Raw genomic sequence first — 21,295 nt, 5'->3', positions numbered from 1 at the left:
ATGACAGTTCCTTTTAATGCAGATTTCCAACTTTTAGCTTGCATGCATACACTGCACATACTAATGTTTGGCATGCTAATCTCTTATGTAGTTGCTTCTTCTCATCTCCATTTGATCCTTTGTCAGATTTTGAAGACTTTTTGCTTCAAAAACACTCAAACAAAAAAACCTAAACATATTTTCAGTCTCCCATCCCCTTTTAACTTAGAACAAACACACAAACTTGGTACATTTTCAACAAACGACTTCTACCCTTCCAGATATGAACGGTTGCCCCAAATCAGTGGCTGCACCCATAAGCATTACCTAATCTAAAATTAAGGTTATCCATGCTAAAGCACATGCGACAGCCTGTGTTCCTGCTTTCACTAATTGAGATCTGATATTTTCTTATCTGTGTTTTCCTCTACAGTATAAAAAAAAACAGGTTGAATGTTTTCACTAAATATTAACTTTTAGCCATAAGAAAAAGTGCACTGTCTACCTTTAAAATCTTGAACTGAACTTTTGAGCATATAATGACAGCTGTCCTTCCAGAGTGTGGGGGGTGCAAGTGTGTTGAAAAGTATGAAGTGGTTCTCTGCAAACACTCCCAGTACCACCACATACCTATACTTACCTCTGAAATGGAGATGAGAGGATGATCACTTTGTTTAATGTCCTGCTTCCATTAAAGAGAAGAAAAACCTGGCTGTTTCACTTGTAATGCTAGTCAGTAACTCTTATCTTCTAGTTTGTTGTGGGTATACCTTTGACATATAGATTTAGTTGTTTATGAGGCCTGTAAGAAGTCATCTGGTTAGAATTGCCACCCGGAGAAAGTGGAATATTCAGAGATGTTTTACAGCTTTCAGTTTTGCAGTCAAATGGTTGCTTTTCATAGTAGGGGATAAAAAAAGCATGTGATGATGATCTGCATGAAAAGAAGGGAAGACAATGTAACATAAATCCTTTCTGTTTTCTTCTTTAGCTTGATTCCTGGTATGTCATTCTGAATGGATGTGTGGAGATCAGCCATCATGATGGAAGAACTGAAGTACTGTGTATGGGAAATAGTTTTGGGATTTCCCCTTCTCTTGAGAAACAGTACATGGATGGACATGTACAGACCAAAGCAGATGACTGTCAGGTAAGACTGTTTGATAAAAAGTAGTAACCTACTAAACAAGTGAAATAATATGTATGTTGGTAGCGTGAGTGTAACAAAGATAACACTCTTCTTTCTGTGTTACTGTGTTGTTATTTGGATCTAGAATTAGTCGTAATTATTCTGATATTGACATTTTATGAGTTGCTGTCTTGTTGGAGATGGCAAATACATATGATTTTTTGTAAAATAAAGTCTCTTCTCTCCACTTCTTGTATCTACCCAGGTGGTAGGTACTCTGGTAAAAGTATGATTTGCTGCCAGCCAGTAGGCCTTAATCTTGCTGACTGATTTGTCTTGGCAGATTCAATTTGCTAATGGCCCTTCCCGCTCTTCAAAAATTTAATGTATGTTCATGTGCTTTTGCTTCAAAGGTACCCATTCCTAAACCCACTTCAGGCAGCTTCTTTCACTCATTGCTCAGTGTTATAGGTAATATGTGATCTGATTAGAAACAGTCTGTTGTTGACAACATCTAGGATTGATGCCACAGGTATAATACTGTTCAAAAGATAAAACTTTACCAGGCTGCCTGAAAACCTCACCATTCCCATCATACATCATCTCCTATTCTTGTTTGCTGTGTTTTGAGAATAGTTATAGCCACAGCTTAATATATTGCTTTGTTGGTGATGTTTGTCAAGAAACATGTGACTTGTGTATGACTGTGTAGTTTTCATCCCATTTTTTGTAATTTTAATTGAGAGAACTAAAATTTCAATACATTTCCTGTCAGGAACTGTATTTATTTATATATTTATTCATTCACTATGTCTGTCACTGAGTCTAGGTCCGCTGCTTCATGAAGCAAACCTTTGTTCAAAAAGTGCACCTACAGTCAGACTATTTCACATGCTGACAGGCACACTTAATGTTTATATGGTGTTTAGAGCTTAACCAGGCTATAAGATGTAGATGTCAAACCTTCAGGCATATTTTTTAGACTATAGCACTGTCTGATGTTTTGTCAAGAAAAAAGACTCTAGTAAGCCTTTGGGCTCTTCAGCTAATACTAAATTCAAACAACCTTCTAGTTTATCTATTGAGCAGTGCTTTATAGGTTTTACTATTTCTAAAAGCCTGAGCTTCATTGAATACCTTTGCAAAGCACTGTAAGTTGGTTGTTTCTGGGTCAAGACTGTCCTTTGAAAATACTGTAATCTGTGGCATGTTTCTATGATATTGGCTACAGAAGAAGATTAACTGTGGACTTTGTCCTATATGTTTCAAAGGATGGACTTTCTGTTATCAGATAAAGAAGGTTGTGTATTTGCAGTAATGACAGAGCTGTAAGAAGAAAGTTCTTCTGCAGTAAAATACTCTCCTTAGAAACAGAGAGGTGGGCACAAGACACTCAGCAACAAGCAAAAATGGTGGAGACCCACTGCCATTGTGGAGAGATGGATAACAAAAGTGGCATGGTACAGCTTACATCAGGAGCTGATTTGTATGTGATGTATTGCTCTGCTTTGTGCAGAGAAACGTGGTCAGCTCAGTATTGGATTATTGTGTTAATATTTGAGATTTTACCATGTCACCACTATCATCCAGATCCTAGCCATCTCTCCACTTTCTAATGTGTCTTCATTATTCCAGCCTTTAGCATAGTGCTTTGTGGTCAACCCAAAGATTCCACCCACCCTCCATCCCTTACCTGTGATATGTCGTATTTGGAGGTTGCTTCCCCTCTGCTCTCCTTTGTCTTGTTTCCTTTTTCCCTGAGCTCAATAGTACAACAAGAAGTAGAGTGCTTGAGATTAGTGATGCATAATGGCAAAGGGAGAGGCTCCAGGCATGGTTTTAATGTAGACATCATTAATCTTAGACATTACCAAAGACAGATAATTTTAGAATTCTATCATTATGATGAATGCTTAAAGTCTGTTTACCATGCATCTCTTTTGACAGTGTTCTTCCCATCACTTCCCTTGGTCAAATTTTTTATGGTTAGAGCATTCACCATATTTGCACTATTAATGTAGGTGATCTATTTTACTAACAGATTGTGTTAGCAGTTGATATTTACTCAATTACACAGAACACCTTTGGACCATACCATGAATTTTTGATAACCTGACTGAGTGTCTTCTTCATAGCTGCCCGTTTACTTATTTATAAGCTTCAGATATTTTTGAAGTAAATTTTTGGGTGTAAACCTGTGTTTGTCTGCTTCCAACCTTTTCCGAGTCTGCTTTCTGATTTATTTAGGGCATAAAGGTTTTTTGTATATGTTATGCTTACCCCCCCAACCTGGAAATCTCTTAGACATCGATAGAAGATTAATCAGTTGGCCTACCTAATTTGACCACTTCACTACCAAGGTAATAAGCTGTAGATCCTACTTAAACTATGGCTTGGTTCCTAATAGCATCTAGTACATTTGTGCGGCACACGTGGCTTGAAGTTCTCTAGTGTTTTTAGTTTTGCAGCACCGAAGAATGTTTTTTCTGCTAAGGAGCAGCTCTTAAGTTATACTAAGTTGTCCTATCATCTCCTTTTCTTCAGACTCAACCTCCTTATTTTTTTTTTCTGAAAAAGAATGCTTTCAATCCCATTATGTTTGGCTTTTTTCTGGGAAAAAAAAACTTTCTTCTTCAACTGTATTGACTAAGGTACTTGACAGACCTCCTACTTTCTTGTGGTGGTCTTAAGTCTTTGTGGCTTTACGTTTCCTGCCTCTGGTATAAAGGTGACACTGGCACTCCCCCAAAGTCACATTACATCAGCTCATTCTACTGTTCTGTTTATAGTGAGAACTTAGCAAAGGCCCACCCCTTTAGCTTCTGAATATTGAATTAGCTCATTATCTTCTGTCTCTTCACTTTTTACTATAAAAAAAAAATGTTTCTGCCTTTCCTGGAACTAGTGTAGTCCAGATATAGATTTGCCGTATCCAGGACTGTTTGTAAGCTTCTGAGCAGTGCCAAAAAGTCTGCTCTTCAATTTTTCCCTTAGATCTGCTAGTTCTCTCCTCTCCTGCACTTTTACTAGCTTATTAGTCTAGACTTCTTGTAGCAATTATTGTAGCACACAAAAGTGCTACCAGCACTAAACGTTCTACAAGGAAACAGCTCCATTACTTATTGTTAATGCCCAACTCTCCAGGCATGTCTAAAGGTCAGTTCCCTGCGCTTTCTCCTATTAACCTTGTAAGCTTAGGCATCCTGAGGCAATGTAGCAACTGCCTCATGTACACTGACAACCCTCTCCTTTTACCTCCCAACAATCAGACTTGCGAGAGATGCACTTATATATCCAAATTGGAAGCCATGCACTCTCCAGCCAAGACCGGAATAGCTGGTCAAGAGGAGAAGGTTAACACTTGCACCACACCACATGGAACACATTGCCCTCCAGAACACACACCAGCACTGCCTTCACATAAAAACACAAACGACACACCCACCTTTGTGGAGGTTCTCAATAAAAATCTACCCGAACAGCAGAGACCTCCAAGGCAGAAACGCACTCGACCACCACACCACAACACTAATCACGATACACATAACTCTCCTAAATAGTGTGCCACTCAACCAAAGCCCCTACAGCAAAACAGCATGCCCAACACACTAGTCACAGGTGACTCGATAGTGAGGCACACTGATGTCCCACACACTAGGTTGAATAAGGAGAAAGTTAACAGTCAGCTGCCTGTCAGGTACCAGGATCCGCCACATAATGCACACACTCCAACCATGACCCAAGACTCACACTCCACGTTCCTAAGCACCCTGGAGAATATTAGGGTCCAACCTAACACTCATACTGGGCGACTTCAACTACCCCTCCATTAACTGGAAAAACTACTCATGTACCAATACACTTGCCCAACGTTTCCTGGAATTCATTAATTCCAATGCCCTGGACCAGATCATTCTTACTCCCACTAGAGATAGCAACATCTTTGACCTGATCATTACTAACATGGGTGACCGTTGCTCTATACCAATAGTCAACTCCTCCGTGGTTAGAACTGACCACAAACTAATCACCATGGAAATCCACATCCCCCCCCCCAAAGGTAACCACCATGAAAAACTTCTCCAAAGCTAGGTTTGGGCTGCTAAAAACAGAGGTGGCTAACTTCATGGCACTCATGCAATTGGAGAACAGCTCCATGACCGCCGAATCATACACTAATGCCCTGTATGAACACGTACACAAATGCATGGATCTCGCCATACCCAGTACAACCAAGACGCTCTCCTCCAAAAAAAAGGAAGCCAATCTGGTGGTCACATGCCATAAACCAACTCTACAACAGAAGGAGGAAACTGATGCAAAATAAGGTGAAGTCCCAAGACTGGAAAAACTCCCTTATCAGCCTCAACAAAAAGTTGAGATCCCTCATCAAATCCTCTAAAGCTAGCTATGAAAACAGAATTGCAGCAGATTGTAAAGACAACCACAAGGCCTTCTATAGTTATGTAAAGAATCTCCATGGCAATACCCAGATTTGCTCGGAACTGTTGCACAATGGCACCTCCTATACCGAGCCAAAAGATATTGCCAATATACTGGCCGACAGATTTAGTGCCAACTTTACCCCCCCCCCCCCAAAGGACCAATCACAGTACCAGTATATTGCCAGTCACCCAAAATTACTGCTGCGCAGGTTAAAATAGCACTGTCCAAGGCCAAGAATACAGCTTCTATGGGACCCGACAATATCCCTGGCTGTGTTCTACATGAACTACAGTGTGAACTGGCACCTAACCTATGTGTCCTGTTCATTCACAGCCTCACCTCATGCTTTGTCCCTACTGAATGTCGTGCTGCTACAGTCATTCCTCTCCACAAAGGAGGAGCGAGTACAGACCCTGGTAACTATCGCCTTATTAGCCTGACAAGTCTGATATGCAAAGCTATGGAACACATCATCATGGACCTAATAAAAAAGGATATAGGGAATCTCCAAACTCTAGATCCCACACAGTTTGGTTTTGTGAAGGGTAAATCATGCCTTCTCAACCTGGTCGACTTCTTTGAGTCAGTCACCAGAGCTGTGAATGAAAGCAAGGTGGTTCATACAGCCTACCTTGTTCTGGTCAAGACCTTTGATACCATTCCCCACTCAGGAATCATAGAAAAATTCACTAAGTTGGGCATCAACCCCTATATCACTAGGTGGGTTGCAAACTGGCTCACAGATAGAACCCACAGTGTGAAAGTAGCTGACTCCAAGTCAGACTGCCGACCAGTCACGAGTGGAGTCCCACAGCGTTTGGTCCTGGGTCCTCTCCTATTTGGTATCTACTTCTCTGAAGTCCAGGCCAACACGAATGGACTCTGGCTGACAATGTTTGCAGACGATTGCAAGTTGGGAGCCATAATTATCTTCCCAAGTGATGTTGACAAGCTACAGAAAGACTTCACTGAGACCAACGACTGGTGTCAGAACCATGGCCTTAAGCTCAATGCCAAAAATGCGTCATCTTCCCCTTTGGGAAAAACCCGGTTCCCATGAATTACCACATCGATGGTAGTCCACTGAACACAGAAGGCATCATAAGAGATCTGGGAACACAGGTTGACAGCAACCTCTCTGTTGACCACCACATTGTCACTGTGGTCAGAAAGTCCTTCTATGTGGCACATCTCATTACTAAGGATTTTGCATCCAGGAAGAAAGAGGTCATTGTCTCCCTCTACTCTTCCCTCATTAGGCCCCATTTAGCATGTGCCTAACTAGACACCTGCAACAACTGGAGAGGCCACAAAAGTACCTCACTAAGAGGATCCTAGGCCTTAAACAAGTGATCTTGTCCTATATGGACAGATTCAAAACACTCTGACTATTCTCTGTTTCATATCGCCTACTTAGAGGCAATCTCTGCTTGACTTACAAAGCCATGTCTGACCCAGCTCTCTTAGAAATGCTACATCTAAAGAAATCCCAACCCTTCCACACTACACCCTCCAGATACCTCAATCTCATTACCACAATCAACAGAACAAGCTGGAGGGACAGGTTCATAACCCAGAGACTGCCAATGGTATGGAATATATTTCCCATACATGTCAAGCGATGTGCCTCACTAACTCTCTTCAACAGAAATCTTGATGAGTGGATGGGAAATAAAAAATTCACCCCGGGGATCACTCCAGTGGCTCTTCTCAATAGAGGCACGGGAAATAAGGTCAGGTGGCACGATGCTAGGGTATTCCTATGGGCTAGGCTTGTAAAAGTTCCAGGGCCATTAGCCTAGTACACACCTATAAACCTGTATATGCATATTTAATCAAATGTCAGTAAATACATTTGTTGTCCATAACCCTTGTTAAATAATTTTAATGGAAATTGTGCACTATTTTAGTTGCCCTTCCCTGGTCTGCATTGCCTCTGCCACTTGAATGAAGTCTGTAAAAGCGATTGTACTCAATCATAGGTGACATCATTGTCCGTGGGGAAGTAAAAAACATCTTTGTTTCTACTGGCACTACAACTTCCTTTGTATCCTTCTTTAAAAAGTGCGGAGTCATATGTTCATATACCATTATGTCTCCTTGGTTGCTGCTGTCACCATAAATGATAGAAAGTTTGCACCACCTCTATGACCTCCTGTAGACAAGAAGAAAAAAAAACTAATGGACGAATATGTTTATTTACCCCTTCATTGGGCTTTAGTGCTACCAGCTACTTGTCACACTTAAACTGCAGATTGGATAGAGTATAGAAAGAAAACAGTGCTATTCTTTAGACTCTTACAAAATGCAGGTTCAAAAACAACACATAAAATAATATGCATGGGCTGTAAAAATTACATTTCCTGTCACTCATCACTCTTTCTCTAAGGTGTAATGACCTAGATGTGAAAATTATAAATAAGGGAGTGTAAAATGTTTTTTTTTTCCTAGTACATTTTCTCAGAGTGACAAGCTTGAGTACATGAATTACAAAAAAGTGTGTATTCGTGCTGTCATATACAAGTTCTTGGGGTCAAACTCTTGTGATATATAGCCTTGAATGTATTGAGTAGATGTAGTCAATCCCTTCCAGAGTTATTTGACCTTTGAATGGATGAGATTTCTTCTTTGGGCAGGATTCAAAGGCTTAGACCCACTTTCTTGTTGACCAAAATGTATTCTGAAGTGATTTTTAGCCTTTTCAGGAACAGGTTTGCAACACTTACAATTATGATACACATTTTGGGTTTTCTTAGTATGATAGATAGCAAAGCCATTGCCCAGTTAATCATTTCCAAAACTTTTCTCAGCTTGATCCATTTAAAACCTCCAGTCGATTTTCCCGTATCTTCTTGGGACTTCAGTTTGATGGTTGAATGCTTGCTGTTCTTCTCTTGAAGGCTTTGACCTCAGTGGATGTAAAGTATTTTGAAAAACTCTGTTTTTGTTAGCCTTCATGTCAGCTAGTTGCTGACAGCATTCCTGTGGGTCAGAATAGCCTTTCTTGATTAGTTGTAAAGGCAGTTTCTGTTTATCTTCCTGAGTTAGTGTCAGTATTTATCTTCCATGATACCATTAATTTTCCTGTTTGTTCTTCTGTCAGATTTGAGGAGTTACATATCTTAATAGACTAGGTACCAAAAGCACCAGCATTATCTTCTGCATCGGACGTATGCTTCAGCAACTTTCACTCTTTGAGCGCTGTATGAAAATGCAGCTTTAATCTATCAAGAAAGGAAATGTTCACTGGGTAAAACACTTCATCTTCCTGTCAAAGCTTGTGGAGCACCATTACCAAATGTTAATATTTTTGAAAAGCATTTAAGTAGGTGTCATTTTGTAGCTAGAGGTATTCAGCTCTGATGTTTTTGACAGAAACACAGACTTTTAAACCATAAAGTAAAATTAAGTCTTCTTATCACAAAGCCACCCTGGAATCCATGTTACATTTTCCTAGCTTTCCTGTGTTTTCTAGCTGACATCCTTAAAACAATGGTGCATAAAATGGGGCTGTGGATGACACTCAGCCAGACAGAAAGCCCTAGGAAGAAATGTGCAGCAAGACTGCACATGCTTTTGAAATGTAATCCCATCCCCCCACCTCATAGTGTCCAGAAATGTGTTTCTGTCACTGTACATTAGCCTCCCTTCCCAAAGCCAACATATGAAAATAGGATCCTCCAATTAAAATTTCTCTGTTTCAAGCTCTGTCTTCTTTATTATAATCATAAAATGTAAATAAATAGTATGAAATTGCATTCCACTTCACATCCAAAAGCATTATTTTCCCAGCACGAATTTCCAAAGCTCTTTCTGCCTTTAACATATCAGGAAAAATAAAACATCTTTGTCTCTCTCTTTCCATGAGCATTCTTTTCTCTCCTTGACCAAAATGAAAGTATCTGTATCGCTTATGTGCCTTTATGCTTTCATCTAGTCTAATGTGATGAGTTTCTTGAGTAAACAAAATATAGGTCCATGCAGGTGGAAGTTGTATATCATTTAAAGCAGGTAAAGACTAGTTGGACAGATGTTTATTCATTTGATTACTCTAGAACGGTGGGGGACTTGTTATTGCTGCTTAATAAAATATTGGAGAAAATGCCAGTGCCAAGCTCATAGTGAGAGGTGCTGGCAGTGATCTTTTAAAAGGAACATGGATTTTGTGAACTACTGGCTGATTTTACTTATTAGCTTGATAATAAAGCTGTACACAAGGGTTCTGATAGCTAAATTAAAGGAAGTACTGGGAAAGGTGGTGTCAGCAGCATTAGGCAGTGTTCATCAATGGATATCGATTTGGGATTTACTGGAAATTGTTAAATAACTTTGAATAGCAAAGGATAATCTAGAACATTTAGTTGGGGTATTTCTATTTTTTGTCAGGAAGGCTTTTGATACTGAGAATTGAGAGATTTGTTCATTCCGTGCTGGAATCACAATAATTTCCTGGTAAAGGAGTTTGAATGTCCATGAGAAACTTAACACCTATATTGTTTGTTGTTGTAATGCTCCTGGGAGGTTCATCTTTAGCAAGTTGTTCTGAGTTGAGGGGCTAACCAAGCATTGACTTAGAATGCCTCCAAGAGATTTAAAGAATCTATGTAGCTTGCCCCAAATAAGGAGCCAGTCCTGGTGGCTTAGTGACTCATTTATCTCAGCTGTGCTCAGCTTGAAGCATTTGTGTGGAGCCTCCATGTGAGCTCATTACCCCCAAGAAAAAGAATGGTGGGAAAATGTGTAATGCTGTTTAGGTGGGATAGAAGCAACATCAAGATGTATAAAGATGGACTAGACTCTAGCAGTGGAAGTTGCCTGTTGTGGCATATAATATTTTAGTGTTGGAGAAAGAGCCGGAGCTTATAGGGGAAGCTGAAAAGTACCACATAGAATTAGTCCTCTGTACCTCTACATGCAGCACTGGTGCTAGAATGAGACATCTTTAGCAGAGGTGTTCTCTCTTATGATCTCAGGTTGACCCTCTAAAGATGCCTCACAAGGAAGCAAAGACACTCACAGACCTCAACTGGGTACAGTTTAGTCAAAGTTTATGTATTCAATTTAAAGGTCACCTCAGTACAGCTGAGTTGCAGAAAACTCTGCTGTTTGTACATGTGTACTTCATACTTTTTTTTTTGGAAACCAATGACGCAGTAATTAATAGGCACCATCTATGGATTCTTTTTTAAGCACTTTTATTAAATTATCACTTAAGACATAGGCAGACATACATCAACAGAAAAGAAAGCAAACCATTGTAAATGTTTCCATTTAAATACAATATGCATGACATATATTTTCTTTGCTATCTTATCTGTTAATTGTTGAGCCTCGTCTACCTCTAACTTTAGCTTAAATATTTCCATTTGTACTCTTTCTTGAGTTCCACATTTCTCCGCTTTATACAAATTTTCATAAAATTTCTAGAATATCTCTAAAACCTGTACAGGATCTAAGATTATTTTTCTTGTTATAGGTTCCCTAAGTTTGCCGACAACCCTTTCAACGTTCTGTTGCCTAAAAGTTTTTGTGCTCTGGAGTTATCAAAAAAATCGCGTAACAGCAGTCTTTCTAAACTCATGCATATTATCCAGACACTCCTTTATTTTCTGTCTAGCACTCTGCATTTGCTCCTCTTGTTCTATTAGATTCCCCTTATTCTGCAATACTGTAACCATTGTGAGCCCCTCTGAGTAATTTATATTACTTCTTAACTATATCTCTTTATGTTTTATTTCAACCCTACTTTTAAACTCCATTTTCATTTTATCCCAGTCACTAGCAGTAACTTCTGAAGATATTTCTCTCTTCCCTGTTAACTCTCAAATAATTTCCACTACCCATTCCTTAAATTCCTTTTCAACAGATAGGTGGGAAAGTGCCAGTGTCGTATTTTTACTTCATTACCATGCATTTTTTATCTTAGTTTTTATTGGTGCATGATCAGAAATAGTTATTAGATATATGTGGAAGCTTTCACTTCAATGTACATGTTCCTTTGAAATATAATTTCTATTTAGTCTAGCCCAATTACTGTACGTTGGGGAATAATATGTAAATTTTGTCAGAGTTCCTACTACTCAGCTCATGGCGTCCTTACCAAATAGTCTCATACATTTCTTCAGAAATCTATCCTCTTTTGTTATATTGTCCCCCTTCTAGGTCCCCAGATACATCCTCACTGTTGCAAATCAAATTCAAGTCCCCACCTACAAATAATATTTCCTGCTTAAAGCTGATTATATCTCCCCAAAATTTCTTAAGCTCCATAATAACATTTTTCAGTGGAATATAAATTTTCCTCCCTTGCTAGTAGCCCCTTACTACCACAAATCTACCATTTTTGCATTTTCCCCTCATATATCACTATTGGAGCCCCTCTAGCAATTAGTATAATTTCTCCCCTTTTACCCTGTCCCTGATATTCTGCTGAATATCCATTCTGAAATCCTTTCTTTGTCAAATTCACATGATCTTTTTTTCCAAATGTGTCTCCTGCAGCATTGCTATTTGTACTCCCCATTTCTTATATAATTCAGTATTCCTTCCTTTTTATCTCTGCCTGTAAGGCTAATCATGTTCCAGGATAATATGGACAGCATATCCATCATAAGAAGAAGCTGTTGTCCCACCTATTGCACATAACCATTTTTTTGAATGTATATTTCTAGCTTTTGAGTGTTGCATGCATATACTAATGTTTGACAGGCTGATTTTTTTTTTGTGCAGTTGTTTCTTCTCAACTTCATTTTATTTATTTATTTATTTCACATTTGTTAGCCGGGTTGATCTAACTGAGCACATGCCCATTTTCAGTAGAGACCTGAGGAGAAAAGCTCCGAAAGTAAATTCTTTACATAAGCGAACACAGATTAGAGTATTAATTACTTAAAAGCATTGCAGTAAAAATTTCAGCATGAATGTAAACATATACAGAGATATCATAGAATTGTATGGAAATGCATATCATTTGAGGACAAGTACAAGGAAAAGTATGTAATATGCGGTGAAGAATTTTTGAGATTGAGTAAATTTAGTAAAGAAAAAAGAAAAATATGAGGAAGAGAGTGGTTAAGTAAGATCCTGACAGGAGCAGATCCAGTTTTTCCTGAAAGAAGTGTTTTAGTTCTTATTTGAAGCTGTTTTTGTGATGTTTCTCAAGTTAGAGGGCAGGTTGTTCCAGATTTTAGTTATGGATGATCAATATAGGAGATTGCCTCTGTTGAATTTGGGTGTACATGTCTCTAGAAGAAGTTTCTCTGAACTGCGGAGGGGACAAGGCGGGAATAGTAGGTAACTAGATTGGTGAGAGAGGGACAAGTAGTGGGTTTATTTAGAATGAGGTGGATTGAATGCAGTTGGGATAGTTTAAGATGGTGGGAGACTTCAAGCCATTGTAGCTTGTGGAGAGCTATACATGGATAGGATAAGAAACTTTGGCTGCAGATTTGGCAATTTTATTATAGGTTTGATATAGCGTGGAAACTAGACTGGATTGAAGGTTGGGGAGGACTGGTGAACCATAGGGGGGGGGGGGTGGAAGGAGATAGGCTTGGGCCAGGACGTGTCTAGAATCAGCAGAGAGAAATTTTGAGTTTTGAATCTATTCATTTTTCATTTGAACCTATGTCATGTTTTTCAAGAGTTTTTGTTTTAATGAAAACCATCAAACAGAAAACTAAATACAAAACATCCCACCTCCTATTAACTTGGAACAAACACACAAAACTGTCATATTCAAAACATGAAGTTTAATCCTCCAGAGGGAAACAATTTCCCCAAATTGATGGCTGCATCTATAGGCATCATCTAATCTTAAATTAAGGTTACCCATGCTAAAAGCTCCCATTTACAGTAATTGCTTTTTTTTCTTATCTATTTTCCTCTCCAAGATATGAAAAACAGCTTGTATGCTTTCAGAAAACATTAACTTTTAACCCTAAGAAAAAGTGCAGTGGCTATCTTCAAATAACACTAAATTATACATTGTTCTATTAACTACATTAACGTGTTAAGGCTGCTAGTGAGGTTATTACTACTTATTCACTTCCCATTAATTTGAACTTAATTTTCCCTAAACTGCTTGCCAAGTGTACCTTTAAATGTTGCATTTCCCTCAGCAAAGAATACTCAGAATTCTCAAGATTATTTGCTTGCACCTGCAGACAGCTTTTCTCCATGAAAATGTACTCAGCAATGAGTCTTTGTAAATTTTACTCAGAAAAGAATGCACAGCTGCCCTATGCTGTAGATATCTCAAATCCCCTGAACATTTGCCAGTGGAAAACAAACAAGCTAATATCTTTGCAGTTTTAAGATGCTTAGCATTTTCATGGCTTTCATCATTTGTCTTATTTTTAAAGCCTACTCACTTACAAAAACACCTGTTTACAGCTTAAGACAAAGGTAGTAATGTAGACTTTCACGTGTAAAACAAAAAGAGAATAATTTTGCATATAATATAATCAGTGCACTTTTACAACTCACACCAGCTGCCCAGGATCACAGCATATGAACTTTAAGCTTGATTTTGTCCAGCCTGTTTTCTCGTTATACTGTAAAACCTATAATTCTTAGAACAAAAAAGTACTTGTTTACTTTAATATCATTAAACCATACAACAGTCAGAAAAATCTCCCCCCCCACTTTTAAAATACCTGTGACTACACACTACACAAATCTGTTTTACTATATATAGCATGTGGTTTATATCATGAAATGTTTTATACAGATACTAATAAGAACAAAAATTGTTTTGCCTTACAGTCCACCCACAAGTTTAACAAAGTCAACAATAAAAGTCCAGTGTTTTTCGGCCATTTTTTCTTGCAAAACCATATTTCACATATGTGATAAGATGGTCTATAGTCTTCCATTTACTCATTAATTTCAGAGTTGCTGGTCTTCTTCCTATTCATCTCCATCTCCCAACACCAGGCTTTGGTTCAAGGTCCTGCTGATTCTTCTAGTCGACTCCTGTGCTTTTTTGTCTCTAAATCATTTTCCTTTGGAACATTGGGAAAGATTTCCTTTGCAAAGTCACTGTTTGAACCCTGCCATCAGAAAAATGAGAAGCAGAGTCCCCTTCTAGTTGCTGACTCACTTTTTGTTGAATAAACGTTTTTTATTTCCTCCTTAGCCTCTACTCTGCCAAAATGACTTTGCTCCTCCACTCTGAAGAGAAGTGGATACAACAACTTGGATTTCATACCTGCCTGTTGACATTCCATGATTGCTTGGATAAATGTTCTTTACTTCTGCCTAGTGTACAGATACATTTTCTTTACTTCTGCCTGGTATACAGTGAATAGTCATTTTCTACAAACACTCTTCTGTCTCCAGTCTGTAATGCTTTGCCTTTCTGCCACAGCTTTGTCAGGATCAACTCTTTCTGCTGCTGTGACTGCATCTTTGCTACTATAGATCTTGTCTGCTTTCTCATGGCCAGGTTTGGAGCATACAATCAATGGGTTTTTTCAATTAACAAATTCTGCTTTGGAACACCAGTCCAGTTGCTTATTTGCGTTTTCATGAAATTAATACAGGTTGTCCCTTCTAGTTTTTCTGGTGCTACAGAAAATCTCAGGTTTTATCTGTATGCTTTGTCCTCTAACTATACTAATTTTTTTAAACATTTCTTCTTAAGAAATTTCATATTCATCCATCTTTTTCTTCATGTCAGCCTCTGATTTTTGCAGTTTTGTCAGTTCATCTGAATGGCTAGTTAAACTTTCTTCTATTTTTCCACACTGTTGTTGTTTGAAATGATGTATTCCTTCAATGTTTCATTTATTTTAATAACCCTTGAGTACATTTGATTTATTCTTTCCTATAAATTACTGGAAGCCATATCTTGAACCAGAGATGAACCTGGAACTGCTTTTTGTTGAACCACTGCAGAATCCTTCCCAGACAATGATTTCTCTTTACCTTTTCTGGTTGATTTTCTTTCAGGTTTTCCAAATTGTTTCTTTGCTGGCAGCCAGGTAGTGTATTAACTAGCGAGTAATTGAATTTTACCAAAAAAAAAAAAAATCTGTTGTACTCCTTTTTCTCAGTTTCTGTTTTCACACTGGGAGAGCTGAAGTTATGCTGTTGATCAGTGTGCAGCCATCTTGGGAGTCTCACCACCAATGGATTCTTTAGTTCACCTGAGATTCTTAAATGTTCTTGTGGGAGAATGACGTGGGCAGCCGGAGGGGAGTGTTTGGGAAAAACATCTTGTCTGATAGGAATCTGAACAGTAAACTGTCATTGGACTTCAGCCATGTATTGCCCATAGTGACCATCGTGTTCAAACACATAGGTGCACATAAATGTACTTGACATCAGAGTACCTTGGGCAAAGACATGTGATTGAGTCTGTAATTGTGTGTCATTATATCTGAGGCCATATGTTTGGATAGGGTTTATATCACAACATCGAACGACAACAATCTCGGATCACATAACATTGAACGAAAAAAACCTCGAAAGCACAACATTACAAAAATCAAACCTACAAATAGCAACACTTGGCCATCTGCTCACCCGCGCAACCTGACACTTCACCGTAGCAAACAAAACCACGCCTCCTCAATCGTCACAACACCATCCAGCAAAGCAGCACACAGCCATTCTTCCAGTACACAACACAAAACACACAAACACTACAAACTATTCCTTATGTGGGGGGGTTTGCCCCCCCCCACACCCCCAACATGGGGGCTGTGCCCTCCACACCCCCCCTACTTATATATACCAACTCCGAGATCGCACCACAGTGGAGGTCAGGGTGTGTGAGTTTATGAAGGCTGACTATGACAGTCCAGGGTTTTCATTTTCACAGTTGTACGTTTTCGAGGTTCTTAGCGTTCGATGTTATGCGTTTGATGTTATGTGATTCGTGATTGGTGTCGTTCGATGTAATGATATAAACCCGTTTGATCCACTATGACTTGTTGATCTCACACTCCCCACAAGTAAACTGGATGAGTTGAATTCATTAAAATGCCAAAACTGCTGGTGCATACCCCAGAAAATCATTTTTATTAGGGTAAGCCCTCCTGCACTCCCATGTTAGAAACTTTACCTCCCTCCATAGTTATATACACTAATTCTGTGGTTGCACAACACTGGGGAAAAAGAGAGAAAAAAACAATGAGAGGGAAAATCATGGCTCCCACAACTATGATCTCATAGTGAAGCTGATATATTTGTAAAAATTCCAGGAGCTACAGTTTCAATGAATTTGACTCTTCCATTTTCTTGCAGGTTGTCACCATTCATTTACTGATAGAGCTTTCCATACATTCTGTACACTGAAGTCAAGGAAAGTGCTGGGGTATCAGCTGATTACCAGTCGGTGGTGAGCTGAGTTAAATGGCAAGGGCAAATGCAGTAGGCTGGACAGTTCCAGGAATTCCAAATGTGTTTAAGGGTGTTCTAAAAATGTCTGTCCAGAGCTTCTTTATGAGATGAGTTCAAGTCACATCTCTAGAAGGTCTTCTGTATAGCTAGGAAGTTTGGGGAGGTAGAGTCTGAATGCACCTGTTTAAGATATCAGTACTGAGCCAGCAGCAAGCATCTGTAGCCAAAAGATGGTTAGTGCTAGTCTTGGTGGTAAAGCTTAGGAACTTCTGATGGACAGTAGCGAGGAATGAAGCTTTTAAATTAAAATAAAGTGCTTTCTGTACAGGGTTAGCATGGGGTTAACAGGTTTGACTGATGCGTATGAGAAGCTTAGAAGGTAGTAGCTGATGTAGTCATCAAAGTGAAGACTGCAGTGTGGGAGGAGTTTGACAAGTCCATGATGAATGACTTTTGGATGGCTTCGGAGAGGTTGGTGAGGAGTTTGACAAGTCCATGATGACTTTCGAATGGCTTCAGAGAGGTTGGTGACTTAGGAATAGGAAGGTGGGATATCAAGCTGTCAGTAGTGATAGAGATGCAATGACTTCAACTGAGGACATTTTTGAAGGTGGAAGGGGGTACTTTAAAGAACTAATGAACCTGGTGGACATGTCCTTAGAGGAGACAGTGGCAGTAATAGATGGTGCAATTTGATTCAGTCTAGTAGAAGAGGCAATTGTGGCAATTAAATAATTCTGTGAAGGCAGAAATGTGGTTCATTTGCAGAGTAACTGGGACCACTGTCTGTGATGGACTGAAAGGCTTGGCAGTCTGAATGTACCATGGATACAGCCAGTGCTCCTCCTTAGTGTGAGCAGTCAGTTGAGGTGATTTAGGCATTCATAATGCCCTCTCAATGCAGTCCAGTGGATGTGTACTAGATATGATCCAGTAGAAGGAGGGCAAGGGAAAGACATATGACACATTGAAGGAATTATATCTTGTCAGCCTCTAAGCTTGTCTGGGTATATCTGGGATTTCCCAATGATGAGCTAGACACTGTTTTTGGGGATAAGGCAGTTTGATTTGTCCTAATCAGCTTGCTACCTCTGCACCCCTCACGAAGACAAGTGGCTTATAACATGATAATGGTGTTCAGAGTATTACAGGAGGTAGGTCTAGAGAGAAGGTTTGCTTAGGGAGTGAAAGCATTATACATGTGCCTGGTTTTGAGCATGGCAACCATTGACAGGTCAGTGGTGGTTAGAGTACAGTCAGAGGGATGAAGCAAGGTGCCTCTGTTACCACTTTATTTCTTTTTTAGTTAGTGAAGTATTAGCATATCTAGAAGTTGTTAAGAACCATGATAAGAGGAGCAAAATTTATCAGTATTAGTTTATTTGTATGAAATGACACGGCCTTGCTGGCAGAGATTGCAGGGCTCACAGATATATTGTAGGCATATAGAAGGTTCACTAAGTTCATGGGATTAGAATTCCCATCTGATAAATCGGTTATGATGCCAGATATAGGTTCGTAGGTAAGTACTAGGTAATCAGTCTGCAGAGCAGAGTATTACGAGCCTAGCCAAAAAACATTCGGAATTTTGCTTCAGCCTCAAGGAGGGCAAGACAAGGTAGACCAGGGGAAAATTTAAAGCTGCCTATCCAGTTATGTAGGTTTACTTTAAAGGTGACAAGGATGTTAATCTGTTTGACATGTAGTGAAAGTTTGTTCCAGATGTGAGGGATATGTTGGGATATGAATCTGTTACAGCAGTGTGCCTTATCTGTTGATGAATGTTTAGTTCCTTTAACTGGGTATTTGAGGAACCATTTTTTTCTTTGAAGGGTTTGATCTTTCATGGCTCAAAAGGCTGCACACAAATCTCAATGGAGTAGTCTATAAAAGAGTGAGTAAAGAGAGCGGGCTGTGAGTCTATACTGATAGCTAAGATTTTTGAGGACACTGTTTCTTCTATTTATGAATCTATGAGGTCTCTCTCTTTGAGTGCTACGTTTAGACAAATACATGTCAAAATTTGCATTATGTTAAATAATGGTCTGATAAGATATGAATAAAAGGGAATTAAGACTTCTTTGGATTTGATGGAGTTGTTTTTGGGCATTAAAACAATCTAGATGGGCTTTCTGAACTACTGTGGGGACATGGTGGTCAAATGACAAGAAATTATCAACAAGAAAGCTTAGATCCCCTATGACAGTGTATGACCGGAGAGATGTGTCACCTATATCAAATGTGAAAATGTTTTGTTTACCATTTTACCATTTTTTCACATTTAATTTCAGACCATTGTCCTTGCATCAGCTGTTAACAAGGTCTAACCCATGGTGGATCAGTTGTAAGGCAGTGGAAGATTGAGTAACAATCCCCAATTTACCATCATCTGCGGATTTGGTTAACCATAGGCCCGAAGTGTTGGCCTGAAGGTCTGAGAAGTAGATGCCAAATAGGAAAGGGCCCAGCACTGAGCCTTGAGGTATACAGCTGGTAGCCTTTTTACTTTCAGAAGTGGCACCTGCAACTCTTAACTACATGGGTTCTGCCAGACAACCAGTTAGCTATCACCACACAACATAAAGATTTATGCTCAGATTTGCCAATCTGTCAGTAATGCCTGCATTTGGACTGTAGTTGTAGAAAATGGGCAAACCATAGTAGTGGTAGGTGGTAGGTAAGTATTAGGCATGAGAATGTTTGGGTCAATGTTAAAAAAATGAATATTAGGAAATGGAATGAGTTTCTTGTCTCCTGGATAAATGAGTGGATGTAATGAGATATTCATTGTAGGGATATTTACTGAAGTATAAATCTTTATCCACAGAAACTAACCAAAAGCAGGCATCCACCCAACAAGCTTAGCTCCTTCTGTGCCCCTGGGCATCAACCTGATGTACAACTAAAAGGATGAGCAGCTCAAGCAATTTTTCAGTTATTTTTTTCTGCAAGAAATGATCTTCTGTCATTCTCTCTATCCATTAGTCCCTTCTATGTCACTTCCAGAGAGGTATAATTACCCAGATTGGAAAATATTATATTCCATTTTATAGTATAAATGGATTGAATAAAGTATTTTTAAATTTGACTGTTAATTTTTTAATTGGAAACTGTGGTTAAAGTTCCAAGGCCTGTGACATCTCTGGAAAAGTTAACTGATGTGTGCTTGTGAAATACACATTCTACCAAAAGATTTACCCTTGCAGTGCATTTTTGTTTAAAATAACACAAAGTCTCCTCCTGTGAGTATAAAATACTCTTTAGGCAGGTAAAGAGTTTGAGATCCAGTTAAATCAGACAAGAATTTAGGCACAGGTACAGGAATCTGCAAGAACCTTCCATGAACAAGCTAAACACTAGGAAACTTAGGAAAAAATGGAATGACCCAGAATGTTGGTTTTGAAGGGAGTATAGGCAGGAAGTGCGCAGCCTAGTCACTGCACCAAGCTACTACATACCTGAGAATATTAAACCCAGTGAGGATCTTCTTTGCATTCTTCCAAGACCATCACTTAAGTTCTGTCAGTTCCTGTCCTGTCCTGGCAACTTCAGAGACAGATAGAGGAACTATGTTTCATGCTAATGTGTATTCTTCTGCAGAGGTACAAACTGTTACAACAATGTTGAATAAAGTGTTTTTAATCTAATCGCTAACTGGTGTGGAGCTTATGGTGAAGTTAAAGCTTGAAGGCACTGTTCGTTCATTTTTGAGGTACAGGAGTTGTCTTGGCCAGATGCTTATTCTCAAGTACTTTTGACATCTGTTCCTCTAATATTTTGATTGCTGTCCATAAATTATGCGAATTCATGGCCATACCTACGATCTTGCCTAAGTAAGTACAAGAATCTAGCCTATTTGAAGAATTCATAGGAAGGGATCCTGTTACTTGGCAAGGCTCACTCTTTACTTGTGATCCAGATCTGATACCACAGACCAGATATCAGCCCTATTTGCATTTGATTAGTGAGATGTTCAGTGAGGAATATGTTGTTGTCTGACAGAAGATAACCCACCACTGCTTCAGTGTCATTTCTCATTTCAGTGGGAACTTCACCACCACCACCGTCATAGTGGAAAAGAAGCTCTCCATGTCAGGTTTCCTCTTACTGTGTGTTACAAGCAACACATTTGGCACATTCCTTCACAGATTTCCTCATCTGTGAATTATGACACAGATAACAAATAAAATGTTTTTTTCATCTCTTCTCTAGAGGATGTTTCCTTTACTAAGGTTTCAAACTTCACAAAAATACAATGTTAAGTTGTCTATCTCGCCTTCATTCTTGCTGGATGGGTTCGGAGCCGATCCTCGGCTCCGACTCGGCCACTCTAAAAGCTCGAGAGCTAGTTCCACCGGCTTGAGGCTCCCCTATATCCCACAATGCTAGGCG

General features: G+C 39.2%; 1 protein-coding gene across 1 annotated transcript in view; it reads left to right on the top strand.

Annotated features, from left to right (window-relative positions):
* LOC122799847 (rap guanine nucleotide exchange factor 6-like) overlaps positions 1–21,295 on the top strand; it is a 1,724,571-nt gene that overhangs the window by 997,887 nt on the left and 705,389 nt on the right. The window contains exon 5 of the mRNA XM_044069180.1: positions 971–1,129. Coding sequence (XP_043925115.1) covers positions 971–1,129 — 159 coding nt within the window. The remainder of the gene's footprint in view (positions 1–970; positions 1,130–21,295) is intronic.

The sequence above is a fragment of the Protopterus annectens genome, chromosome 4.part0 (genome assembly GCF_019279795.1).
Source record: "Protopterus annectens isolate FY-2018-M chromosome 4.part0, PAN1.0, whole genome shotgun sequence".
NCBI classification, from domain to species: domain Eukaryota; kingdom Metazoa; phylum Chordata; order Ceratodontiformes; family Protopteridae; genus Protopterus; species Protopterus annectens.
The sequence above is the reverse complement of the archived record's forward strand: the minus strand, read 5'-3'. Positions and strand labels throughout refer to the sequence as shown.